This window comes from Furipterus horrens, unplaced genomic scaffold (genome assembly GCF_987537825.1).
Source record: "Furipterus horrens unplaced genomic scaffold, mFurHor1.1.pri manual_scaffold_3, whole genome shotgun sequence".
Lineage (NCBI taxonomy): Eukaryota > Metazoa > Chordata > Mammalia > Chiroptera > Furipteridae > Furipterus > Furipterus horrens.
The window spans coordinates 15250741-15278632 of record NW_028327173.1 but is presented as its reverse complement, the minus strand read 5'-3'; the positions used below and the strand labels follow the sequence as shown (position 1 = coordinate 15278632).

Sequence of the window (27892 nt, the reverse complement as noted above, 5' to 3'; positions counted from 1 at the left end):
TTTAATTTTGATTTATATTTTTCTTCAATTTATTTAATGCTCTTAAAAAAACAAACACAGAACAAAAATTTGGGTAATTTGCAATGCTTGACTTTTTTAAAAGTTTTATAAGTTAAGGATACAATATTCTTTAACTGGAAGGTAGAGAATGAAAGCCAGGCAAAATAATAAAACATGGATTTGGTCACTTAGAAAATTACAATGAATAAGTATTACCTAAAAGGAAATTTTAAAATCCCCAAATGGTGAAAATACATACATTTCTTGGCTTACAGGGTCCGTTCTGCAATGATCAGTTAGTGCAACTAGATAAGATTAAAAACTAGCAAAAAGCTGAATTTAGTGGCTGTCATTTAAATTGCCAAGTGGTGATATGAATTTAATAAATTGTTTACGGAATCACAAATGTGAACTGAATTTGGGACTTAGCAGTGGCAGATATATACAAATAGAAGAGTTTATCACCTCAGAGTATTTCAGGACAAGGAAAACATACAAAACGTTTTTTTTTTGTTTTTTTGCAATATAGTTTAAGTCCTCAGAAGTAAATTCTACCATAATAAGAACATCTAAACCACAAAAACATGTTAACCAAAAATGTACAGACATCATGGCTTGCATTTTCTGCATTTTCCTCTATCTGCAGTGGCAGCCACATTGGCGTATTAGTCCAGACTCCTATGTGCAAACCCTCACACACACACCCGGCGCCGTACATAGAAAACAGCAGGGTGAGCAGGGAATCAGCAGAGCCATGACCACAAGCAAAGCATTTAGTTATGAAACTTTTCTATTAAAAGGACTTTAAAGTCTGAATAGATCCCCAGGAATTAAAAAGATGCTTGCTTCTACTTTAGGAAGTTCAACTCTCCACTCTGAAACATAAGTAAGAAACAATTATGTTTCAGGGGAAAATGCTTACTGTAAGCCAGGGTAAAAAATTTCACCAAAAAAGGAAGTCTGACTACCAAAATGATCTCCCCCCATCTTTCCCTAATTCACAGAAATGGAGGAGGTGTGACTTTCCTTTCAAGCTGCAAAAATGTTTAAATGGACACCTTTAAAATGGTCTTCAGAAAATCTTATCATTACCTTTTCTAATTTAAAGTCTACGAATGACACAGACAAATAAGTGTAACAGAAAAACTTAACAGGTGGCTGAACACAGTTTGGTACGCTGTAGGCTAGAACATGGTCACAGTGGCAGATTGCAGTAGCCACCTGACTCATAAACAGTCAAGCTCACTGGCGATAAGTCCCCCTTCCAAAGTAGCAGCTCTTTCTCTGGGAGGGACGGATGACACGTGAGGACAGTGGCTGTGTGCATCACTTTCCTCGAATTCCAAGTAAGAGAGCAACGTGCACGTAGATTTGTGCCATTTGATTCTAACAGTCAAAGTGAATTTGGCATTTCTTCCCCAAAGTTAAAGAAAAAAACTACTATAGAAAAATTATTTTCTACGCATTATTCTCTACTTCAGGTTTCTTTTCGTGCAAAAAAATTTAGGTATACTGAATAACAACCTTTGATCAAGAGATTTAGTTAGAAGTTATTATACCAGTACAAAAAACCACCACACTACATTATTAAAATTGTAAGACTATTTTTAAATTCATAAAAATGGTACTGCACTCAGTGACAATAGTATTAGCTTTTGGGTACCCCATGCTACATGGAATCAGGGAAAGGAACATTCCTAGAGGGGGCAGTTTTCCTAATTTACTACTGTTTAAAAACGGTCAAAGATATGTTGCATGTTGGAGGCTAATGCTTTGAAGTGCTGTTCAGAATATCAGTTAAAATTCTGAACAGGTAAAATCCGTCACTAGACTGCCACGTCCACAGTGCAGGCGTCTCATGTCCTGTTCACCGCACCTACACCACGAGCAGCGATGTGCCAGCAGGAGGGCCTGGAGCCCGGTGGCCGCCACCCGCAATGGCTGCTGCCTTGAACCACAGCCAGAGCCTCACAGCGCACAGTCGAAGGTCTGGGGCTTGCTCAGGGCTGTGGTTGGAGGTTCAGGGCGCCTTGTCTGGGTAATTTTCTGTTTGGGGTTTTTTGTTTCTTCTTCCTCTTCAGTTTCGCTTTCACAGACGTGAACCACGACGCTGGGTGTCGATTCAGTTCCTGCGTGAAGTTCATATTTCTCTCCTATGGAGGTAAACAGCAAAAAGAAGTGTTTTGTCTCTTGAAACTTCTTGTTCGGGATGGTTTGTGGGAATTTTTGCAGGATTTTTTTTTGTGGGAGTTTTTGCGGGATTTTTTGCAGAACTGTTTGCGGGATATTTTGTGGACCTGTTTGCGGGATTTTTTGCAGAACTGTTTGCGGGATATTTTGTGAAACTGCGGGATTTTTTGCAAAACTATTTGTGAGAGTGTTTGTGGTAATTTTTGCGGGACAGTGTAGGACTTTTTGCGGGAGCGGTTGCGGGATTTTTGCAGGATTTTTTTTGCGGAACTGTTTGCAGGACTTTTTTGTGGGAGTGGTTGCGGGAATTTTTTGCGGGACTTTTTGCAAAATTGCGGGAATTTTTGAGGGAGTGTTTGTAGGACTTCTTGCAGTTTTTTTGTGGAACTGTTTGTGGGAATTTTTATTTTTAATAATTTGTTTGCTTATTTATTTATTTTTAGAGAGGGGGAAAGGAGAGAGGGAGAGAAACATCACTGTGTGGTTGCCTCTCACTTGCGCCCCCAACTGGGGACCTGACGTGCAACCTAGTCACGTGCCCTGACTAGGAATCAAACCAGCAACACTTGGCGCGCAGGCCGACGGTCAATCCACTGAGCCACAGCAGCCAGGGCTGTTAGTGGGAATTTTTGTGAGATTTTTTTATGGGAGTGTCTGCTGGACTTTTGCGGAACTGTTTGCAGGACTTTTTGCGGGAGTGTTTGTAGGAATTTTTGTGAGTGCGGGACTTTTTGCATAACTGTTTGCGGGAATGTGTTGCGAGAGTGGTTGCAGGATTTTTTGCAGGACCGTTTGTGGGAATTTTTGCAGCATTTTTGTTCATTATTGTTTTTTAAATCTTTAAATCCCATGTCAGAGTACTTTATCCTGTCTAGGCACTAGAGCTTTGATACTTTAAGGTTCTTATGAAGTTTTGCTGTTTCAAGACACTACCTGGTAAGGAGCTCTGAGGCCTGGGAGCTAAAATGCTAATTACTATTCTATGAACAGAACAAGTACATCTCTTAACTTCAGAATGCTTTCGGTTTTTCCTTAGGAGACACTTGTAACGTCCCCATCAGCACCGGCAATCTCTTTATCATAGAGCCTCAGACATGCAAGACCCAGCTCTAAGGTCTAAAACAAAACAAAGCCATTTCCCCACAGAATGACCTTTGTATCCCCCATGACAGACATAACATTGTCTTAGGTGGACGATTAGTCTGAACCAGCAATGAAAAGCATCGATTTCTTATATTATTTTAAAGGGATGAGAGAGAGAAATAACAGAGAAGGAAAAAGAAGAAATGAAAAATAAATAAAGAATTTGGAAGGGATAATATGGTATCACCATCAATTCCTTGAAATACTATTCAGTGGAGAAACTGTCTGTCTGATACTCTGACGGAGCATGGGGGAAGGCAACTAATATTCACTAACGGCCTGCTATGTACTAGTGGAATTTGTAGCAGTAAAAACTGTAGTTAGATTTACTGAGTATCATGCATGTATCATTTAATCCTATAATCACGCTGAAAGGTAGCTATTATGACCCCTATTTTGGATGAGAAAAAAGAGGCTGAGAAGATTAGAAGCTAATTAACTTGCTCAAGATCACAAAGTCAGCAAATGCTAGTGAACCCAGGCTTGCATGACTTGATCCTCCACCCTGATCCTGTTGTCACCGGTTGGCTAGAACACAAATTGCCGGATGTGGTCTTGAGTACAAAAGTTTCTCTGGAAAAAAATCCAGGGAAGGTAGATGTTCGTTACCTGGTCCCAATTTGGAAACGGCACAGAGTAAATCGTAATTTATAAGAGGCATTGCATCTTCACCCTGCTTCCACCCCACGGGAGGAGATGCTGGAGGGGAGATGAGGAACTGTTTGACCGGCTGGGGCGGCAGTAGGTATGATTTGTCCCGGGTTTCACTGGAGGTCTGTACCTGCAGGGAAGGAGACACTCAAAGTTTGCAACTGGGCTATTTTTTCATTTCCATCTTTACATTAATTGTCACATCTCTTTGGAGGAAATTAAACATTTCTCTTTAACAATCTCCCACTTCCATCGCTGACTCTGGGTCTTTTTGGTTTTCATTTGGAGTATGAGACAACAAACATCTCTGTTTTAAACTTTGAAAGCTAAGAACAAGAAAAAAAACACTTTGTTGAAAATAAAAGTGCACTTAACACATCAGCAGAGATCTAATGCCTTTATTTCACCAATTCTTCTGAGAAGAAATTGGTTTCTCCGAGTCACATGAGCAAATAGCATTAGTATAGCCAGTTTTCGGTAACCCACAGGATCTTCTGCAATTTTCAAGTCTAAGACAGGCCTGTGGTACACGGCTATGCCACCTCCCTGGTCACCCCTGAGGCCAGGAGCCATTTTCAGTGGGGTGTCTCATAAATTCCAGAACACAGAAATGAAGTCAGATATTTTCTCACATCTTCCAAGGATGTTACATCATGAGTGCCATTCTGGGTGTTAGGAGAAAAGTGAATTCACTGATCTTCAGGTGTTAGGGCTTAACCCTCAGAAAACCCCAGTTGAGAAAAGCTACCAGGGAAATGAATTCCTTTCATTTCGGAGGGTAAATACACTTAATAATTAAATTCATATATCTGTAAAATAAAGGGAACAACATTTTTACATTATTTGATGATTGGAACTGTTATTTCCAAGACCTCTGATGGAACAGAGAAAATGGAGTACTGACAATATACTTGGATGGAGAAGAACAAGTTTAGAGAACAGTGTCCTTGGCTTTAGGAAGTACCTGTGCAAAATACAGCTTCAGCTTCTTGCCATTGAAGTCTGTCTCGTGGAGTTCTATCCGTGCTCTTGCTGCTGCTTCAGGCTTGCTGAAATTTATTCTGACTCTTCTAAAGCTTTTAAACAACTGAAATGTGACCTGGTCATCATAGACGGTGAAAAGTGCTTCAAATCTCTCCTACAAATTGGGGAGCAGCAGGGCAGAGAGAATGGAAGGAAAAAGAAAAAGGAAAAACCTTTAACAGAAAGAAATTTAAATCATTAAACAAAAGCATGGGATAGAACTCATTATAATTTGCCTCCCCCCACCCCCCCCCGAAGAAAAGCATACTTTTCTTACAGGCCTACAAGAACAGGTATCCTGTTATTCATATGCTAAGTTCTGTAATGTGCACTTATTTTAAAAGCACTGTACTTTTCGCATTATAAGACACACCTGACCATAAGACGCACCTAGGTTTAGAGGAAGAAAACAAGAAAAAAAATTTCTGAACCAAATGGTGTACTAAAATATTTAATAAAATATAACAGAATAATATTCCAACCATGTAAAGTGACCAGCAGTCAACAGTGGTATTAAGAACCACATCACTGTCATTAACAAATGAGGAGAGACTTTAAGGTTCAAGTACTCTTCTGGTTTTCTGGGAACCTCAAGAACTCATCACTGCTAGTGTCCGAATTTATGAAGCTCAGTTGCTTACAATCACTGATGTCATTTTCTTCGCTATCTTCATACTGACGCCCTGAGATTGAGCAGTAAAGTGGGATAAGCATCCCCAGGGGTTTCGCGTGGGTCTGCTGCTTCCTCTTCTAACAGTTGTTGCCACTGATAACAGGTCAGGTAATACACATCACGGTCTGTGATGCAATATTTGCTCCGTAAGACGCACAGACATTTCATCCCCACTTTTGGAGGAAAAAAAGTGTCTTATGGAGCGAAAAATATGGTAATTAACTATTAAATATTGAATAGATTCAAATTGTAAAGTAAATGTAAGGCATAAAAAATGATACAAACATGTCCAATTATTGAACAGGAACATTACTACTGTCCTGAGTCCCCAGTGTGCCAGCTTTTTCTTCCCCCATCTCATTCCTTTCCTCCTTCCAAGTAACCATTTCTGGAATTTTGTGTTTGTTGTTCCCTTGCTTTTCTTTATGGTTTTACATTTGTATGCCTAAAGATATAGTCGTGTTGTGTGTATTCTTCAATAACTTGTTTTCCTTTACATTTTGTTTCTAAGTTCTTCCTTGTTGCTTCTGTGTAATTGTAAGCCATCCTTTTTCGCTGCTATATAGTATTCCATCACAGAGCCATACCACAACTTATCTAATGCTTTTGGAATTTGGACTCCCTCCAATTTTTTGCTAATACTATGCTGCTATTATTTTACTTCTTTTGGAGAAATTTTATTTCTAATTTCTTACTGGTTATCCACAGTGATGCCAATCCCTCAACATTTTTGAGACTTGCTTTTGGTTCAATATGTCATCAGTTTTCATAAATTTTCTATGTGTGCTTGAATGTTTCTGCAGCTGTTGGGTACAGTTTTGTAAATATGTGCACTATATTAAGCTTGTGTTTTTTAAAAGGTTTGTACACTGATTTTTTTGGGGGGGTTCTACTTGAACTATTTTTTGCTAAAAGAGGTCTGTTACAACCTCCCACTCTTAGGTGGATTTATTTTTCCTTGCAATTTGGTCATTTTTGCTTCATATACTTTAAAATTATCTTTTTAAATTGATCTTTAGATAAAGAGAAATATCAATTTGTTGTTCCACTTATTGATGCATCATTGGTTGGTTGTTGTATGTGCCCCGACTGGGGATGGAACCTGCAACCTTGGTGTACTGGGGGGATGCTCTAACCAACTGAGCTACCTGGCCAGGGCTGTTTCATATATTTTAAAGTTATATTATTGTGTGTACAGAAGTTTATAGAGTTGCTTTCTGTTCCTGGTGAGCCAAACCTTTAATCATTAGGTAGTGGTCCTCTTTGTCTCTAGGAATGCCTCTGCCGTAAAGTCTGTTTTTGTCTGATACGAATACAGCTGCTGCAGCTTTCTTCCGGTTATATACTTCACGGGCCTCCATTTCCATCCTTCACTTCTAGCCTCCATGCAGCCTCATAGTTTACACACACCTCATAAAAAGAATGTGCGCGCATGAGTCTAACAACAAATCCAGTCTGACTACTGTTGTTTCAGATTTTCTATGCTCATTTTCTGTTTTTTTTTTTTTGTTAGTCCCCCCTCTGCATAAAATTTCTATGAAAGATGCTACTGTGCAGTTAGCAACTTCTATCCTATAGCCATAATTCCTCTTTTACAAAAGAAAAACAATACAGACTTTTTCTCCAGGTTCACTTGGGAGTATGCGTTTCCACAAAAACAGCATTTTGGGGTAAAATAAGATGATACATGCCCTAAGTATTTTGAGATGGAATACAGCAGGAAAGGAGAGCAATATTTGAGTCATTTTATGGGGTTGAGGGAAAAAAAAAAGTTATTTTTCCATTTGTTAATGAATTGGGATAAGGAAAAACCTAGTTTCGGTTACCAGAAGAATAGAAACATTACATTTTCTTTACTGGTCACTTTTATACAATAGTTTAATAAATGAAATGCAACAAAAGAGACTAAGAACATTATCAATACCTTTAGAAATACTCCTGAGGCTTGCCAATAGTAACACAATGAAAGAAACCTATAAATTAGCTTTGGTTCTGATCTATGTGAAAATTTTCCAATTGCCTGTTGATAGTGAAGTGAAAAATCATGTATTCCCTTATTTATTAACTTCTCTCAATTTGAACACTTACCTACCACAATAAAATATCTTCAATTTGACAAAATATAAAATGATTTGTGCACAAATATTTATTTTCCTAATGTTCAAATATGTCATTATTTAGAAGATGTCATTTTTTCCTAAAAATTATATTATTTTTATACATTCATTTAAAAAATATATATTAAGCAACCAACTGCATGCCAGACCTTGTGCAAAGGGCTGGACTTCCAATGTACTACAAGAGGAGATAAGCTGTAAGATCAATCCTATTTTTATTTACTACATTATTTCTACATATTAAAGTAATATGGACAAATAAATAACATTATAGAGATAGTGAGGATTTAAAAATAGATGTCAGTTCTTAAAAGAAACATAAATGTAAATATATTAAATACTAATAATTATTACTACTTCTAGGCACTTTTCATAGTTTTCCCCAGCATCTATTTCAAAGATAGCTGGCTTTATCACTTTTTTAAAAAATTAGAACTGAGATTTTGTGAAATTCCATTTATGGTAATTCTTGGTAGATGCTTTCTTTCAACATATTTTGAATACTAAGTAAATATTAAAATTCTCACATGGCTTAGTTAAGAAACACCAACACTAAACACAATCAAAATGGATATTAAGGAAGAGATAATTAATCACGGTCTATGAAAAATTAGTATTTTGCAATCTGTACATAAAACAATTTTCCTTTCCCAGGGTAAAAGGACCGTGTATATTTATTTCTATTCTCCACAACAATGAATGTTTGTATAGTAACAATAACACAAGCTACCTCGCAAACTAAACAGCTACTTGATAATCACATCCTTCTTCCTTTTTCCTTTCAAAACCTTTTTTTCACCATTCCAGAAATACACTGTACCTGAATGTACAGTGCAGATGACAGCAATGGATACACGGTGCTCTGGCTTCTAAATCCCAACACCTGTGAACTGATGGATAATTATTCAAAAATGAAGCCACGTGAGAGTTAATTAGTAAGCTTTCCACAAGCTTTGTTAGTTCTTTCCGGCTCCTTCACTTCCGTTTCCCTGACAGCACAGAAGGGAGTTAGAGGATACAGACAGGAGGTAAGGACATAATCCGTAAACAGGGACTAAGATTACTTGTGATAAATAACTTGTGACAAACATAATTCAATTCAGAAATCGAATTCTTTTTCTCCTTAGTATTATTTTAGAAATACTTCGCATTTATAAGTTTCTGAATTCTTTAATGATAAAAACATTAATACCATCCTGTTACAGGGTGATGGTTGCACATGTACTTCTGATAAGGTAATGGACATCCCTTAAAATCTAAATCGTCACCGACTATCTCCTCTCCCAGTGGTCACTTAGGACTGCCCTGAGGAGGTACATCTAGCGGACTAATACCAATAATTCAGACTGAAAATGTCCCCAAGGCTTTTCCTGTTATGTACAAAAAGTTTTCCACAAAATATAGACCAGAAGCTGCCTCCCTATGCTAAAGTCACCTGTCTAATAAGTCAGCAGTCAAGACGACTACAAATAACTTGCCTCTAAAATAGGCAAGGACATCATGTAACCAACAAGTTTCTTGGAATTCAGGAAGAGCACTTCGTAGCTGGCCAGGAGGCATACTGAAGCCATTGAAGGAGAAGCTGGGAAAGGTCTTACAGGACGGCAACTAAGTGACCTTTCTGGGCCTGCCCTCTGTTCCCCATCCCAAAGCAGAGAAGGTGAGCTTTATCAGTTTCACTGAGGAACGCAGTAGGGAAACAATTTTGCTGCACTTTTTTGCCTTGGACTAAAAGAACCTGAGGCGCCCACCAACTACTGCACATTAGAAGGTACAATTTCACTGTGGAGAGGGAGCGGTGCTCCGCGCACTCAGCAGTGAAATTATCTTTGGCATCCTAAGGCAAGAGGGTTTTTCACAGTCTATGTCTTCCTGTAGATCTGAGATAGAAAATTCCATCTCTCCAGCACCCAGAGGCTACAGGTTCCTCTATGTCAGAGGCAGACTCCACTTCTGCCTGGGGATGTGCACGTACTGGCGGTTCTGCTAGGAATCACTGCTAATAACACAGCCAGAGGGACAGACTTCATTGGTCAAAAAAAGCACATACTCCTAGGCATGGTGAGTTAAAAAAAAAAGTGACTTTGAAAATCTGAGCACTTGTAAAACTTCTGGAGAAATTTAAAATCCTTCTATAACCTTTGGCCTATAGCATTTCTATTGCCTTCAACACCTTTCCAGATCAGAGAGCATGAAACTGACTTAAAATTTAAAAAAATGTAAAATACTATCTGTTCAATATTGATTTTTCTGTTTTAATGGTTACCCTGTTTATAAACATATACTCTGCCTTATTGGAAGATGCATTCTTAAATGATTATGACTTTTTCCGCTCAGACCTGAAATATTCCCTATACCATCAACAAGAAGATGGCCAAACCAATGATATATCATTTTTGATGGGAACAAACGATAGACTGGCATTAGGGTCGGGATGAAAATATTCCTAATTGGAGTGTTGGATACATGAGCAGATACTTTCAAAATGCACCAGATTACATAATTAAGATATGTACATTTCACTGTAGGTGAGTTTTGCCAAATTATTATTATTTTAAGTATAAGGGAAAACAAAAGAAGGGGTGGGGTCAGGTGGCCACCTGAGCCTCAGTCCTGCTGAGCGCAGCCAGGGGAAGCCAGGATCTGGCTGGGAGCATGGTAAGGTGTCTTCGGTCAGCTACATTGTCCATCTTCAATTAGGACAACACATTGCTAGTAGTAATTGCTAGTAGGACAACAACCGCTAGTATTAATTCTGGTTATAAAAATGTCTCCCTTGTTTCCTGTGGCTAAATTGGGAAAGATCCACGGTTGTGCTTGTACAGAAGATGTGTGCACAACGCAGAAGTCATTGTCAAGCAGTTTGGTGGCCAATTGCAAGCCTCAAAACACCTCGAAAACCCAGCCTGCCCCATAAAGGAGGGGAATGAGATGCACACCCACGCTACCACCCAGTTCCATTAGCAGTTCAGCTGATTAGGCAGCAGCCAGAGTGTCTACCAGAAGTTTCCACAGACACACTCTCTCTTCAAGACACAAAGGTACTGCACTCAATCAAAGGTCCTCAAACCCCAAGTGCTCTTGGGTAAACAAGAGCACTTTTCATGTGGCTTTTCTGGGGACTGGTGCTACCAGGCACAACCTTCAAACCACAACTGTGAGAATTTCTAATGAGATCCCAGATCCTGATAGTCCCCAGCAGAGGCAATGGCTTTTCTTTTGTTTTTAGACTAAAGGTTGTTTGGGTTGTTTACCAAAAAGAACAGAGCAGAGAAGACAGAGGAGCAGATTACAAAGCCCCCTGGAGGAAAGTGCAGAGGAAAGGGAACCGGGAGACAGAAGACAAATGGTGAAAAGCAAGAACTCTGCTTCCTGCTCAACATGTCCTCGCGCCACCCCACTGAGCGGGTGGACGGGCATCTTGAAGAGGCAGTCAGATTACAGGCAGGCAACTATCTAATCCAAAGACTCAGGATGGCCCACCAAACACTTAAGGTTTGCAAACTCATCCAGGCACCTGGACACAAACATACAGTTTTGTTCTAAGACATCAGAGGTGAGAAAAGCCACACAAATGAGTTCTTCCTCTGAAGGCCATGTATATGTCCCCAGGAAGAGGAAACAGTTTCAGTTGCCCAGACTGCTGTTCCCAGGACTCAGGTTTCCATTGTCAAGGTCAGTACCATATATCTGTGCCAGAGGCACAGAGAGATCCATGACTCCCCTTTCCGGGAGGTCTACTTGAATCTTCACTTCCTCTTTCTTCTCCTCCGTCCGCACAGTAGGAAAGATTAGGGAAGTCCAGATTCAGCTTGAACTTCATGTCCTTCCTCAGAATGGTCTATGCCAGCCTGCAGATGCTCCAATGGCCCAATACTGTCAACGTGGTGGTCTCTTTCCTGTAACTTTGGGGACAGAGCACTCATGTTGATGAACTACTAAACCCTCCTCCACATCTGAAATGGGGACATGAGAGGACACCATCCACTCTGAGAACCGGAAGCTCTCTGCTCTTCAGTCATTAGTATAGACAAAATACTTTTTTCTGCATCCAGTAATAGAATGTTCACTTCTTCAAACATGAGGCCACAAAAGACAGACCTCAGGAGCAATCTACAATCTAGACAGATAACTACAGGAAGGCCATAGGGCTTCTACCAGCCACTAATCTTCTCAACTAACAGAACTCTGGAGCTGGGCTGTCTGAGTTTGACTCCTGGCTCTATTATATAGCTGTGTGACCGTGGGCAAGCTGTGCCTACAGTCTCTTTACCTGCTGATGAGGACAATAAAAGTACCCAGCTCATTGGCTTACGGTTGAGGATAGAAAGAGTGAAAGTTTAATACTCTTCGAACAGTGAGTTGGGAGTACTAATACTGTTATTAAGAGAAAGAGGATAGAGCTTTTGCAATAGTCTACTTGCCACACTGTGGCCAGAAAAGAAATAGCTGCTCTTCTGTATGATGTGGATCCCCCAGGCAGGAGGTGGATGGAGATGACGCAACATGAGCTAGACAGCAGGTACTATGAGGGTTTCCAATAGAAAGTTAGGACCTGCCCTTCCGAGTTGTCCTTTAGTGATTTAGAGGCATCGCGCTGGAGGAGCAGTCACCTAGGAGACATGCCCACCCAGGAGACCTGCGTCGTGTGGGACACAGCGCACTACTGATTAATGAGATCAGCGTCTGTCTTCCCAGGCCTCCTCAGCACTTGACCCTTTGAAGCAAAGAAAACTGCTTCTCTGTTACAACACCGCGGACTCAGTGTTATTCTGCTATGACCTTGGGACTTGAATTGAGGGAAAGGAGAGAAGGGATTTTTTTTTGTAGTTATACTCAAATTCTATATATTGAAAAAATAGTTTTCACTTCAGTGGCTTTTAACCTTGCCTATTAGTTTTACCTTTTTTTGTTTTGTTTGTTAGTTCTTCAAGTAAACTCTTTGATGAGGGCCTTGAAAATGCCTTGCTCTGCATGTATTCACGGTGACAAGCTAGCAAAGGAGAATGAAAAGCCATTAAAGCAAATGGAAACGGCAGATATGGAGTTATTAAAGCACAAAACAACTGTGAAAGAGAATCATCAACCCACTGCCTTTCATATGCACCAAGCAAGGACTGAATCTGCAACCCAGGTATGTGCCCTGACTGGATTCAAACCCACGGCCTTCCAGTGGGACCTTCCAGTGTACAGGACGACGTTTCAATGAACTGAGCCACACCAGCCGGGGCTGCTGTCCTAATACAACCAATAAAACTAATAAAAGTAGAACTGTAAATCAGATTAGAGAATTAAAAAGACACAGTTATTGAAATTAATTTATGAAGGCTAAACATAAATGTTGGGCCGCGTTGGCATCCTGACCCTGTAGATACTCTTCCAGTCTTTTACGCAGCACATATTTAATGAACAGCAAAGCTCAAAAGCCGGGCTCTGTCAGCCAGCGTGGCAGTGATGTGTGTGCCTATTCTGAGCTTGCTCACTCTTGAATGATCCCATCCCCACCCATGGGAGCACCCTGTTTTCAACAGATTAGGAACATACACACATGGGTAATCTAGCTGTTTCTTAGAACCCAAGAGCCATGAATCCTACCTGAATGTGGAGAGTGGCAGATCTTTTCCAGTTGAGATCGAGATTACCGGGAAAAGCTTCAATGCAGGACAGGTGTCATTTGTTTTGATACAGAAAAATAATTTTAAGGCATTCTGACTATTATAGACACATTGGAGAGAAGTTCTTAAAATGATGTTAGGATGAATTTCAATTAAATTGGAAGAAGCCAAGGATGATCACACTGGTTCCTTCCCATCATTCAGGCCTCACCTCGAATGTCACTTCCTCACACAGGCCTTCTCTGACTATGCTACCCATCAGGTCACTCTCCACCCCTCTATTTTCTTTTCTTCATATTACTTGCTGTTACCCAAACTTCTTAGTCACCTGTTTGCGTGTGAACTGCCCTTCTCTCCCTGAGCTCTGTGACAGCTGGTGTTTCATCCCGTTCACCACCGTCTCCCTGGAACTTCGCCATGGCTGGCACAACATTCAGTAAATATTGCAGACACAAATGAAGGTAGAATGTGGATCTGTAAACCAATGATCTCTAAGAACAAGACAGCCAACCTGATTATTCAGTGATATCCTAATATTGCCATTTATTAGGGTACCTAACAACCTAACTAAATGACCTAAAACCCTTGTTTTTGAGACAGAGTATTCACAATGAAAATTACAAATATAACTGAAGGCAACTGAAGATTGCTTTTTCATTTCAAAATCTTGTAAGATACTTGAAAATCCCTAAATGTTATATCTACTGTGGAGCAGTCTGAGGACTCAGGGTTAACCCATGAACTTTGCTATCAGTCTACAAAGTTCTCTAGCAACAGCTGGTGTGAAAAGGTGGGCTATGAGGATGGAAAGTGGGGCAAGAGGTGTCCAATACATGTGTATTACATACTCAACATGAGTATGTATGTATGTATATATATAACTTGTGTGTATGTATATACATAAGAGCCTATTACTGATATTTTAAAATATTATATATACATAAACATATTACAAAGAATAACTCAAGAAAATGAATTTTTTTTCTTTTTCCTATATTGGTAAAATATACAAAACACAAAATGCACCATTTTAACCATTTTTAAGTGTGCAATTCAGTGGCATTAACTGTCTTCACACTGCTGTAGTCCTTCTCCAGAACTTGTTCATCATCCCAAATTGAAACGCTGTACCCTGTAACTCCCTATTCCCCCCTCACTCTAGCCCCTGGCAACCACCATGCTGCTTTCTGTCTCTGAATCTGACTACTCTAGGCACCTCACATCAATATTTGTCCTCTTCTGTCTGGCTTATTTCACTCAGTGTATTGTCTTCGAAGGTTCATCTATGGTGCAGCACATATCAGAATTTCATTCACTTTTTAAGGTTAAATAGTATTCCACTGTATGTATATATTGCATTTGTTTATTTTGTTGTGTCCACCTTTTGGCTATTGTGAGTTATGCCGCTATAAACATTGATATAACTGTTTGAGTCCCTTCCAATTGCTGGATCATACGGTAATTCTATGCTTAAATTTTTAAAGAAACTGCCACACTGTTTTCCATGACAGCTGCACCTTTTTGCATCCCCACCAGTGACACACAGTGTCCCAATTTCTCCACATCCTTGTCAACACCATTCTGTTTTTATAACAGCCATTCTTATGGTGTGACGTGGTATCTCACTGTGATTCTGATTTGTATTTCCCTAATTATTAGTGATGTTGAGCATATTTTCATGTGCTTATTGGTGATTTATATCTTCTTTGGAGAAATGTCTATTTAAGTCATTTGCCCATTATTCATTTGGGTTATTTGATTTTTGTTCTTGAGTTTTAAGAGTTCTTTCATATACTCTGGATAGTAACCCTGTATCAGATATGACTTGAAAATATTTTCTCCCATTCTGTAAGGTGCCTTTTCACTCTGTTGATAGTGACCTTTGATGGATACACTTTAATTGTGATGAAGTCCAATTTATTTTTTCTATTGTTGCTTGAGATTTTTGGTGTCATATCCAAGAAATTATGCCAAGTCCAATGTCAAAAAGCTCTTCCCTATGTTTTGTTCTAAGAATTTTATCTCTTACATTTAGGTCTTGATTCATTTTGAATTAATTTTTGTATATGATATAATGTAGAGGTCCAACTGCATTCTTTTGCATGTAAATATCTAGTCTTCCCAGCACCATTTGTTGAAAAGACTGTTCTTTCCCCATTGAATGTCTTGGTACTCTTGTTGAAAATCATTTGACCGTATAGGCAAAATTCATTTCTGGGGTCTCTGTTCTATTCTCTTGGTCAATAAGCCAGTCTCTGTGCCAGTACCACAGTGGTTTATTTTTTATTTTATTAAGATATCATTGACATAGAAGTACCTACTGTTTTGATTCCTGTAGCTTTGCATTAAGTTTTTAAAATCAGGAAGTGTGAGTCCTCCAACTTTGTTCTTTTTCAAGATTGTTTTGGCTAGTTGGGGTCTCTTGAGATTCCACATGAGTTTTAGGATGAGCTTTTCTATTGCTGCAAGAAATGTCTTTGGGATTTTGATAGGAATTGCACTGAATCTGTAGATTGCTTTCAGTTGTATTGACCTCTTAACAATATTAAGTCTTCCAGTCCATGGCACAGGATGTTTTTCCATTTCTTTGTAGCCAGAATGGCACTACAGATTCAATTACACCAATATTTACTGAAACCTTATTATATTCCAGGCACTATTAAAAACAGAGTTCACTAAAAAGAAACATTCTTCCTTTGAATCCCTTTTTCAATTCCCAGATTGAAAACAAATCATTTTTTCAAAGGACTTACTTTTTCTGGATTGAAAGTTGTGTCAGAAAACACACACTTCAGCTAATCTAAAAACCAGAGAATCAGTGTATTCGGTTACCTTCCAAAGACCATTTACTTTTCTTAAATAATATTTCCTACTCTTCTTTAAACAGAAGGTGTAGAACCAAATACTTAATAGAAAGATTTATATTGTGCATTTGATTATACAGACCACAAAAGATTTTGGGCTGGTGTATCTGAAATCATAATTTCTCATGAAATCTCCGATATACGACTTAACCTCACTCAGCTCATAATTCTGTTTCTTCATCACAGCACTAATCCTCAACAAACATCTTACAGAGTCCATTCATTCCATAAACATTTGACAGGTGTTACCGTGTACTGAGAACTGTATTAGATGCTAAATGTCACTGATCAAAAAGCAGAACCAAGAGGGCAAGTAGAGATGTTTTCATATACCCCAACCACCATCATTAGAAAAACCACTCAGATCAAATGTCCTATGGTGAGTAGGTAAGTAGAGACAGTTTTAGGGCAGTACTTTGTGAAGGAACTATAATCCAAAAGCCATATGCATATCTTTATAAAGTCAGTGCTATCAACAATATTGCTTCGCATTAACATTTACTGAGTCCCTTCAGACACACAGACCTAAAACAGAAAGAACAGTCCTGTTTCTTACATTATAAAAACCTAAGTTGTATTTTAAAAACCTATCATATTCAAATCAAAAGCCTGCTTAATTTTTCCTTATTTTAAGGAAGGGAAAACAAGGGTTAAAAACAATAAGCAAGTAAGCAAAATCATACTCGGAAAAATATAAATCTGTTATAGAAAAATTAGGTACTAAACCTGCAGGGCTCCTGAAGGAGCTACTGATTAGCTGAGCAAATGCAGAAAAACAAACACCTGTGCTGCTATAGAACTATACATTGATAATCCTCAGTTTATTTTTCTTACGATTTATCATTTTTTTAACTTTTCCTCCCCCACCTCATACACACTATTTTCAAGAAACATAAAAGAAAATATAGAGTCAACATCTAGCTATCTAAAATGAAAATTTACCTGTATGTGAAAATGGTACCTGGGTTATTTAGTCTACTACTCAGAAGAGGGTAAAAGCTCATTCCAACAATTACAAAATTATAAAGACAAAAAGCTCTTCAACTCAGGAAAAAAAAAACACCTAAAATTCTTTTGAATATAAAGCGTTTAATTGCAATTCTGATGATCCTGACTATAATCCACCAGAAATGGTTTTGTATTGCTTTGTTTTTTGCACATATGTGGATGGCCTGCATAAATGGGTTATTCCAGGGGAAATCAGCGCAGAGTAAGACACTTACAGTGAAAAGAAAAATGTAAAGGAAACATTTGAGTCTCCTCACATTTTATATCCAACTGATGATCCATATAATTTTCTTACATATTTTCTATTGTACAGTTTTAGTTTATTAGCATTAAGGGTTTCATATAGAATTTACTATGACTAAGAATTGTATATAACCTGAAGCCCACTAAACTGCTACTAGAATTTCTGCTGATATGATTTCCAATATATATTACAGTTGTAATACCAATAATACAATAATTAACAAATAATGGTACAATAATGAACTGCTTTGTGTACTCACAACTGTAAACCTACCTTTGCCCACCCTTGTATAACCCCAAATAGTTTTGCTTTTGTTTATTTTTTAATTGGCTTTATTGGGGTGACATTAGTTAATATTATAAAATTATATGTGTCAGCTGTAACCCCAAATAGTTTTAAAAATGAAAAGCCAATAGTAAGTCACCACTTTGGCAAGTTAAAAAAGTTTCTACGCTACAGTTAAGAAAGAAAAAGTGGGAACAGATAAGATAGTGAGGTTTCTTGAATGAATTCTTATGAATGTAATTTTAAGGTAAACTAGCAATACATGTGGTTTCTAGCAGTAAGAAATAAACATGTAATTACTACATGAAAATTTTGAGCTCTTAGGAAGTATGAGAAAATTGGGAAGGATGATTTCAACGTTTCCACATTAGGAGTGAATATGGGAAAGAAAATAGCATTTGTAAGTGAAAATAAACCCAGAAGATGCAAAGCTGGCAGCTGTTCTCTCTCTCCCTGCCCCACTCCGGGTCTTCAGGGTTTCCAGGCAGGTTTACAGCTCAAACACCCCGTCTCCTAACTGGCTCCCGACTGCCCCTCTCCTCCCACCACTCTGCCCACACCTGTTGTCAGGTGATCTTCCTAAAGCGTAATTCTGACGGTCACTCCTTTGCTCAGATTCTTCACCACAGAAGGGCAAGCTCCTGAGCTCTGCAGGATGCCCCACGCTCACCTTTCCTGCTTGATTTCCCTTGACTTTGGCTACATCTTACTTCTGTACCAGCCGCACTGAACAGCTTCCTCCTCACTGAAGCGGCCCACACGTTCCGGGATTCAGCTCTTTCGCTCCTTCTCTACCCTCTGGCCAGAATTCTCTTTCCTTTCGCTGCGAACCTCCTACCAACTTTGACAGCTCTACTCCAATGCCACCTCCCCGTGGGATCTTTTATTCCAGCTGATTGTGATTCTCTCTCCTCTGACATCCCAATGTGCTTTCGAGTGTCTCTAAAGACACTGGTATTCCCTCTTACATCAAATGACTTATCTCCATTACAGGACTTGAAACTGTCTGAGGCAGAAGGTGTGTAAGTTCCTGCTCTATCCCCTGAACCAACTGGCACGGTGCCTTACACAGCGGAGCACTCAAGTATGTACCGAGTCAAACGATATGGAGCTCTGCTCCCAGAAAGTCGCTGGGAGGAAAAGACTGCGTGCATAGGTACAAAACGAAAGGGCTGCTGAGAGCATTGTGAGAAAACATCTCAGAACAGGCAAAACTTACACCAATGGGAGAACTATATTACTTTTGTAGGACTAAGACCAGTAGGCTTTTGTGAGGTCAGGATGGAAAAACAAACACACAAAACCTCTCTCTTTCCAGATAAATAATAAATGAACTAAAGGAGAGTAACCTTTAAAAAAATAAACAATCATTTTGCCCAAGTCAAAATGTAGAAAGTAAAACAAAATGTTAACAAGTCTGTTACAATGAAATCATAAGTAGTCCTAATTATGTAATTAGTCCTAGAAAAAGACTTTTAAAAAAATTCCTTCTTTTGTGAATCTGTTGCCAAGTGACAAGAAGCTGCACTAAAAATCAGTAGCTTTTTCTTAACTACAGGCTCCAAAAGTGAATTAATGAATGCACTTAATAAGACCTGATTCACTATAAACCAGTGGTTCTCAACGTATTTATGGGGAAGAACTGGTTTTTAAATATTTCCTCTCTGTTGCAGGTTGACACTCTTACCAAATATAATGAAAATGCCGCAGCAATGTCTCAAGGTTGGGGCACACTTTCTGTGCTGTCATGGACCAGTAACCAACTTTGCAAACAAGCAGCCATCTGCTCTGTTCCCCCAAATCCACGTACATTCAACACACCACCAAGTGCAGGGAAAGGCAGGACATGTGCCTACCTTCTGCTCTTGCACCTCAAACACTGCTTCGTGGACACTGCAGGCAAAAAGTGAGGTAGGCAGATCACTTAAATCCATCATCTCTTCCAAATCATCTTCATTTTCACCAAAAATCATCTCTTCTTCCTCTTCTTGGTCACTGCTACAGAGGTCTGACTGGCTCTCATTCCAGGATTTCATAGTGTCCCTCAGCATTATCCCCTAAAAGCAGGTCTTTTCCGTTCTAAAGTTCTAAGATGTCTACCAGGCATCTACTGTTAGAAAAGAAAACGACAGGTAAGACTCTGAGGGGCAAATAAGGTTCCAATCATTCTCAAGACAGCAATTCATCAAAGGAAACAATTTTATTCAGTAAAGAGAAATCAGCATTTAAATCAACTCATTACAGTCTTCATAAATGAATTCTATATCAACTAATTTGATTTGCTTAGCGTATTTTATGTCATATAGTCCACTGGCAATGATATAATACAAAAAAAAAAAAAAGGCAAAAAGTTTTCTAGTGAGATAGAGGGGAAAAAAAGATAACAGAAAATGAGATAACATCAATACGTATGCTAGTTTACAAGCCGTAGGAAGGAAAATATGAACCAGAACTGCCTTCACATATTTGTTGTGGGTTTTAGGTCTAAACACTGAAGCTGGCGCGGCAGAATAAAACCCACACTGATTCACTCACCATCTGCACCCTGAAATGCGGTCTGCAAGGAGCTAACTTTACCTTTCTTAAAGCAATTTGGCTTTTTTGGATATACTCTCAAAGAATTAAGTTACACAGAACCAAAAAGTTCTATATAAAGTCAGTCTTTGTTAATATTAGGAACATTTACAGTAGGCAAAATCTGACACAGGTGACAATCAAAACTATGTTCTTTCCTGAATGTTTCGTAATCATTAATTTTAACCCCAAAGCATGGAGCTGCTGGTGGCCCTCTGTTAAACAGTGGAAGAGGGTCTGTCTTATATGGACTATTCACATACATGTCTGTCTTCTCCAATGAACTGCATCCCACACCCACCAAGCAGAGTGCCTTGAACATAACACATTTGATGATGCTGAAACGGAATTCAAGAAATATCAGCAGAAAAATTAAGTGATCATGATTATCACTACCTCAATATCACCCAATTTATTTTCCCTTTTTATTTCAAAGAACACAAGGCCATAAATACATTGCTTTGAGTATGTTACAGAATGTTAATTATACGATAAAAATAGTGTTTACGTTTTGTGTTGCTGTTATTCTACTACATCAATCAGGAAAGACATTCTAAACAGTAAAATCTTTACTTGCTTTTATAAACATTTTCTGAATGCCTACTGCATGCAGGGATTACTGGGATATTAGGTAAATAAGACATGGTTCCCATCCTCAAGGAACTCCCTTAAAGGAAGAATTTCTTCTCAGCAGCACTGACCGTTCCTAAAGGATCTTGTTCCATTACCTGGTTCCTATACATTAAATTTCTCCTTCTCCATCTGTCCCTTTTCCTCAGTAAACACACCTACTCGAGATTGCCGTCCCCACCCATCCAAAGCTCAAGAAAACCTTCCTTTCAGATTCAACCTTCCCCTCAGTCTACCTCTCTTTGCCCCTCCTTCCCCTTTCCTGCCAACTTGCTGGGAAGGGTAATGCATTTGCTGTGTTCAACTCCAGCCGCTCCTGAATTCAGTGCAGCTGGACTTCAGCCACTGCCTTCTGGATGAAACGGCCCTCACTGTGGACAGCAATGATTTCCTCCTAGCTGGAATCTAATTTCAGGCCTCGGCCTTTCTCTGCAGCAAGAGCCCCTGCCGCCCACCTAAGTCACTCTGAGACCTCCCTGTGCCCCTGCCTTCTGGGTCCTGGTCCTTCCTGCCTCTTCTCCTTCGCCAACTGTCTTCGTCACTGGCTCCTCTTTCTCCCCTCACCCTTTACAACTGGTCTCTAAAGGTTCCTCCCCTCTTCTTCCTCTTCTTCCCCTTCCTGGGTGGATGTATCCACAGCAAAGCATTTAACTACTTCACCACCAGGGTTTCTCAACTCTGCTTCTTGCCTCCCAGCGGCATACACACATAATGTGTGTATCAACACCGTTTCTTGTTCCACACGATGATTCTTAAGCCAGGAAGGATGTCACCAAAGTTGAGAGGGAAGCAAGAGCAAAATCTTGGGCAATAAAGGGGATGGGGAGTTTGGAAAAAGTACATGACCCCAAGAGATTGTGACGAGCCCCTAGGTCTTTCCCGCCTACGCCCACTGAAGACCACTGCTCTGTATGATTTATATGTCCAGACTCAACCTCCCTTTCCTGAGTTCTAGACTTCTATTTTTAGATTCGTATACAACATGTCTACTTGGGTAGCCCACAGGGACTACAATCGTTTCAAATCTATTCATTTAATTAGATTACTGTGCTGGAACTCCGCAATCTGGAAAGGAACCTGATGAGGAGGAAAATGTACCTCTTTGTGGCTTTCACTGTCATCTTGTCTTGGAGACTAAGTTGTCAGGCGGAGCTGGAGCTCTCACGGCCCTTTGTTTATTTCTCTGTTACATACTTATCTTATGACTGTTTGTTTACACACCACTCCTAGCTACCAGACCGGGAGTGCTGCTGAATCCCCAGTCCCTGGTACGGTTTCTAGATCACGTATATGCTTAACAGGGATTGCTGAATGAAAGCAGATAGCACTGTGTTTACGCCGCTGATTCGGCAGCACAGGCAAAGGAAAATTTAATTCTGCATGAGATTAGAGACAGCTTCCCAAAGGAGGTTATGGTGAGACTCAAAGGATGAATAGAATTTCAGCAGGAACAGAAGGGGGAGTACTCCAAGTAAAGCCAACAGTTCATAGGTAAAGGCAGGAAGGCAGAAAGATCAGCATGCATGACGATCATGTGATCTGGTGTGGCCAGAGTGTACATGTTAGGTAGCAGGGGTGTGAGACAAAGCTGAAAGGTAGGTGAGGGCGAGGTACCCTTTAAACAAGGTTACAGTGTTCTGGCGCAAAACCCAGTCACTATCAGCGTGCCATTGAAGGTTTTCAGACAGGGCAATGATATAACCAACCCAATGTAACTTTCAGTGTCGTTACAGTAGACTGGTCTGCGTATCTGAGCTCTTAGAGACCCGAATGTTTTGAATCTCCCCCTATCTGCAGCCCATTAAAAAGAGGTGAGGAAAATACTGTGCCCTTTTTTGGAGGTTGGAGAGTTAGGGAGCTCTGAATGGCTAGGTTTTTAAATTTGAGAAAGTCAAGTTATTTTTGATAAGATTTTTCATTTGTTTGAAGCTCCTTCCTCCAGCCCCTTAAAAAAAAAAGAAAAATCAGAGCACAGGAAACACTCCTTCACCTGACTTAAAAAAAAAAATTCTTAGAATGTTAACACCTTCATTTCCTGTTTCCTACCTTTGTTTTGGGGTAACTTTTTTGGAGGGGATATAATTTCAAACAGAAGTTTTAAGAATAGCACAAGGAATCACTATATACTCTTTACCCAGAGTTACCAATTAGGTACGTTTTTGCCCAGTTAAAAAATCATTCTCTCCCAATTTTTATACATACACTTTCCCCTTTGAACCATTGAGAGTGAGATGAGTGTGCCTCCTTAACTCCCCAGTACGTCAGTGTGTAAGAACAATGAGCATTTTCTAACATACGCCACACTACTATTATCAAAACCAGGAAATTAAACATTGATATAATACTGTTATCTAAATCAGAGTCTATATTCAAATTTTGTCAGTTATTCCAAAAATGTCCTTTGTAGCTATTTTCTCTTCAATTTTTTTAGATTATTATTAAATTATTTGCTTCTTGTCATAAGATAGTTCAATAATTTTTATAGCCCTGGCTGCTGTGGCTCAGTGGATTGAGCACCGGCCTGCAAACCAAAGGGTCACTGGTTCAATTCCCAGTCAGGGCACATGCCTAGGTTGTGGGCCAGGTCCCCAGTTGGGGGCACGCAAGAGGCAACCACACATTGATATTTCTCTACCTTTCTTTCTCTCTCCCTTTCCCTCTTTCTAAAAATAAATAAACAAAATCTTTAAAAATATAATCTATAGTTTTGGTACATTTTCTTCTTGTATACATAATTACATATTTGATACAGTTTAAAAGGATGGATTGATGAAATACCATAGTAATTGTAAACAAGTTTGAAGAGTCTTTAAGTATACTGCATCAGACCTGTATCAGATTCATAATACAACTTTTCTAGATTCACACTCTGGCTCCCCCAAGTACTCTGTTAGGTAAATTGTTTTGCTTCCCTTTTGGTTTCCTCAACTATAAAAAAGGGATAATAATAATCCTTGAATAGTAGAAGAATTAAATGAAAGAATATATGTTAAGTTTTCAGGATAATACGTTGCATGTAGTGCTCAATAATGATTTTTATATAGCCACAATCTATGTCAATGCATTCTTGTGTTGAAAAGACCCAAATAATATCAGAACCATTGGTGGAGCTGATACTAAAAGAATAAAATGAGAAAAATACATACCCAAATGATCTAATTCCAAGCAACAAGATGGCTACAAAAGTAAAACTAGCACTTTGTATCTTTTTAAGTAAACTGTCCAAGCACATACCTATCAATGAAACCAGCAACCACTGGCAGTAGTAATACCTCTGCTGTATGAAAATGTTTACAGATTTAAAATCAAGAGAACTAGCTGAAAAAGGCCTCACAAAATTTTACGTTGTAATTCAGTACACACAGTATCAGAGACATTATCATTCCAATGGTGGCTCCCTTGCTAAAGGCAAGGGAGATTTTTTTTTTTGGCCATAGCTTAAGTCGACATTGTCAACCACTTCATAATTTTTAACATTATAAATGCAGTTAGATTTTAATAGAGAGATATGATCAAAGTCAGCCAGTGACATGACAATCCTAGCGCAAGAAATCATCTTATAAGGTAACTCAGCTGGTACTTAAAGAGTAGCTTTACTTTATCAGGCAAAGAAATAAATTAACGAAAATATACTGTTTCTATGCTGTTATTACTGGAGTGGTTGCTAACTCTGCCCCAGCTCCAACTATTACAAGACTAAGTTTGCTAACCCAGGGGACCCTTGGCTGGTTCAACACAAAGGCTGCACCAATATCCTCTAGCTTCTGCAAGCCAAGCTTACCACCACCCCCAGCACAACTGTAGCTGGGGCTGGCTTCTGGCAATTGTTTCTTCATGGAAACATCCAATGAGTGGAAAACTCCAAGGAGCAGGACCATCTGCTCTGCTACAAGTCTTGTGACAAAAGTAATCCATCAAACCAAAACATCAAGCACATGGACTTGACTTTGCATTTTAAGCTCTGATCAGAAAAGGTAAATTCCTCTTCCTCCTCCTCCAGGATTTTTAAAAAAAAATAATTTTTGAAAATAATATGCTTCTCAACTTGGTGAACATTTAAAATACCTCAGGCTAGATGCACTTATTATTTTTTGATGTGTTCAAAACGCTACTGCACAATACTGGAAGCGAACAAGTAGACCATTTCTAGTTCTCCAGTGCCTTGCTGAATAACCTCAAAAAAGTCACTTGGCTTTTTGTTTTCTGTTTGTTCTCTCATATATAACATAAGGAAAATATTCACAGATGCTGTCGAACTACTAAATTCCTTTTAAAACTTCTAAATTATAAATTTAGATTAAATTTCTTTTTTAAAAAAGCCCCTCAGGATTGTCAATGAATGGCTATCTACAAGACTCTGCTTCCTATTCCCTGCTTAGTCACCATTTACAGGTAGAATGTTTACTACATTTTAACAGCTGTGGTGAAAATAAAATTGGTGCAACTGGAAAGTAAAAGAGGTGAAAATTATATTTTATTTTTATTATTTCAATGACCTATGCCCTCTTTTCACAGATAACCTAGAACTGGTCTCTTATAATCATTGCAGTTCAGTGCCCCACCAGGAATATGGTTTTGTTAGCTTGAGAGAGAACAGAAACAAACAACGCAAGTCAACTGTTGAAACCTACGAAAATAATAGATCTTAAAAAATAACTGAAGTGGAGATATAAAAAACTGAAACTATCTGTTCTTCTGCGCGAAAAATGGAGATCTACTGGCTGACCTCCACCTTCGATGGTTTTTTTGGGTCTATATGATATTGAATTTCAGAGCTTCCACTATTTCACATGCTTCTGCTTAACAGCTTTCCAAATCACAGTATTTTTCATGATGTTTGGCTTAAGTCTTTCAACCAACAAATCCTCTAGCACCATGCAAAATTTGTTCTTATTTGTAACCTTTAACATCCACATGTTTAAAAGCTTTACAAATATTATAATTCAATAGCGGGAAAAATCTTGTTTTCCCTAAAAGCACTGAAATATCTTCCCAAGCTAAGACAGAAAGGGTTTGCCAACCCAGTAAATATAAAACTGATGGCATGGCTTAAAAAGGGGCTGTTAGTTTTTCAGGCCTTTCACTGTCTTCCTGCATCGACAGTGTACTTCCATCTAGGGTACCATCACAAAATCCCCACCCAAAAGTACAAATTTGCATGATGCACAAACATCTATATCCTCAGTCTCAATATTGTGTTCTTATAGTTTAATATATAGAACCAGAGCTAATGTAATAGTCAAATCGTATGTAATCAGAGCTACAAATAAGTCAGTTGCTGCTCTTACCAAATGCAGAATTCTGTGAAAAGTTAGAATAAATGTAGTGTGCCGGGTACTTTTCAGTAAGCGGGAGTGAGTATTTTTGGTTTTGCGCTACACTGAAACATCACTTTAAATAACAATCCTGGTCTGTATCTGAAACACGAATCTGAAGTGCTCCCTACACTACACTCCTAATCCCTTAAGGAGATGATTAGATTGTGCACAGAACCTAGAACGAAGCAACCTGAAAACAGCACCGATGCTCTACCGGTCCAGGTGGCAGATGGAAGCAGATAGGCAAGTTTCGGAGAACTTAGCGAATAAGTAATGTGATGGTTATCCGAGGAGGAGGGAGAGAGAAAAGAGGGGCCTCCAAGTTCTGGCCTCCTCTGTATTTTCGACTGCACCCTTCCTGCCTTCAGGTTGGGCCTGTTTGCAAAGCTTTGCAAGAAGTCAAACAGTTGTTTGGGAGCAAATTGTTGGTGAAGAGGAGAGAGGGAGAGAGAGAGAGAGAGAGAGAGAGAGAGAGAGAGAGAGAGAGAGAGAGAGTGAGTGTGTGTGTTAGCCTTGCAAAAAGTCAAACAGTTGTTTGGGAGCAAATTGTTGGTGGAGAGGAGAGGAGTGTGTGTGTGCGTGTGTGTGTGTCTGTGTGTGTCCAAGACATCACCCGAGAACTGTCATAGTAGATGCCGGTGCAAGAGGGTATGGACCCTGCCTGAAGGGAAGGTACGCGCGGCAGTATCTCTAGGGTCTGGGGCACAGGGCACCTACCCCTCCCCGGCATTTGCGGACCATTTCTTCTCTCTGTCTCTCTTTCATCTTTTTTTTTTTTTTTTTTTTTTTTTTTGGTTTAACTTTCCGCATCTCCTGGCCACCACCCTCCCCAGTGCTGGTTGCATACCCTGCTCGGAGACGCCAGCGGCTTGCCCTACTCTGCGAAGGGAGAACTCACCTGCGCGCTTGGCTGCTGCAGAAAGACAGGCAGGAAGCCAAGGGAGAGGACAGGGCGCCACGAGAAGCCAGGCCTGGGAGACACCCCGACCGCAGTCGGGGCAGAGTCGGTGCAGGGAGCCTCACCGCCACGCCCTCGACGCCAGCCGGAGCGACCGCCTAGGCCACGGAGCGAGCGGCGTCAGGGCCAAGCCAAGGGGCCGGCGTCGCGCGCGCGCACACCAGCCCCGCGCGCTCCCGCCGTGCCGAGCCCCCTCCTCCCGCGGAGCGAGCGCGGCGCAGGCGCCCGAGGTCGGCGGCCAGACTGGGTGCCCGGGTCCCAGACTCGGGCAGGAAGCGGCCCCGCCCCTGGCGCGCGGCCGTGGGGGCGGGCGGGGTCTGGGCGCGGGCGCGCGCGCAATTGGCCCGCACCGCTGGTTTTCGTGTTCCGGGCGGTGGGGTGTGCGCTGTCATGCTGGGGCGGGGGCGTTAGGTACTCACGACCACAGGACCTTTGGCGACCTTTGCGTCCTCCGTCGTGACCAGGAATAGTTTATCTTCTTTTGCTGCTTACCCCATTTGTCGGCTACAGGAATAGTAGGACTATTATGAGCACTTACTGAGGGCCAGTTACTATGTACAATGCACCGCGTGCTTTGCGAGCTTTACCTCATTTAACCT

The 27892-nt window shown here is 40.0% G+C and overlaps 1 protein-coding gene across 2 annotated transcripts; it reads right to left on the bottom strand.

The window, feature by feature from the left end:
- RCAN3 (regulator of calcineurin 3) lies at positions 1 to 27410 on the bottom strand. Of its 2 annotated transcripts, none has more exons than XM_090268799.1 (5): positions 27234 to 27410; positions 19670 to 19923; positions 4949 to 5122; positions 3943 to 4114; positions 1 to 2153 (listed from the first exon to the last, which is right to left on the bottom strand). In XM_090268799.1, exons 2-5 carry the CDS (start codon positions 19862 to 19864, stop codon positions 1969 to 1971), a joined length of 726 nt encoding a protein of 241 aa, XP_090124925.1. In that variant the 5' UTR covers positions 19865 to 19923; positions 27234 to 27410; the 3' UTR covers positions 1 to 1968. The 2 variants fall into 2 exon arrangements, with proteins under 2 accessions (XP_090124925.1, XP_090124926.1); XM_090268800.1 differs by having other exon boundaries at positions 19670 to 19920.
- Positions 27411 to 27892: the final 482 nt, after the last annotated feature.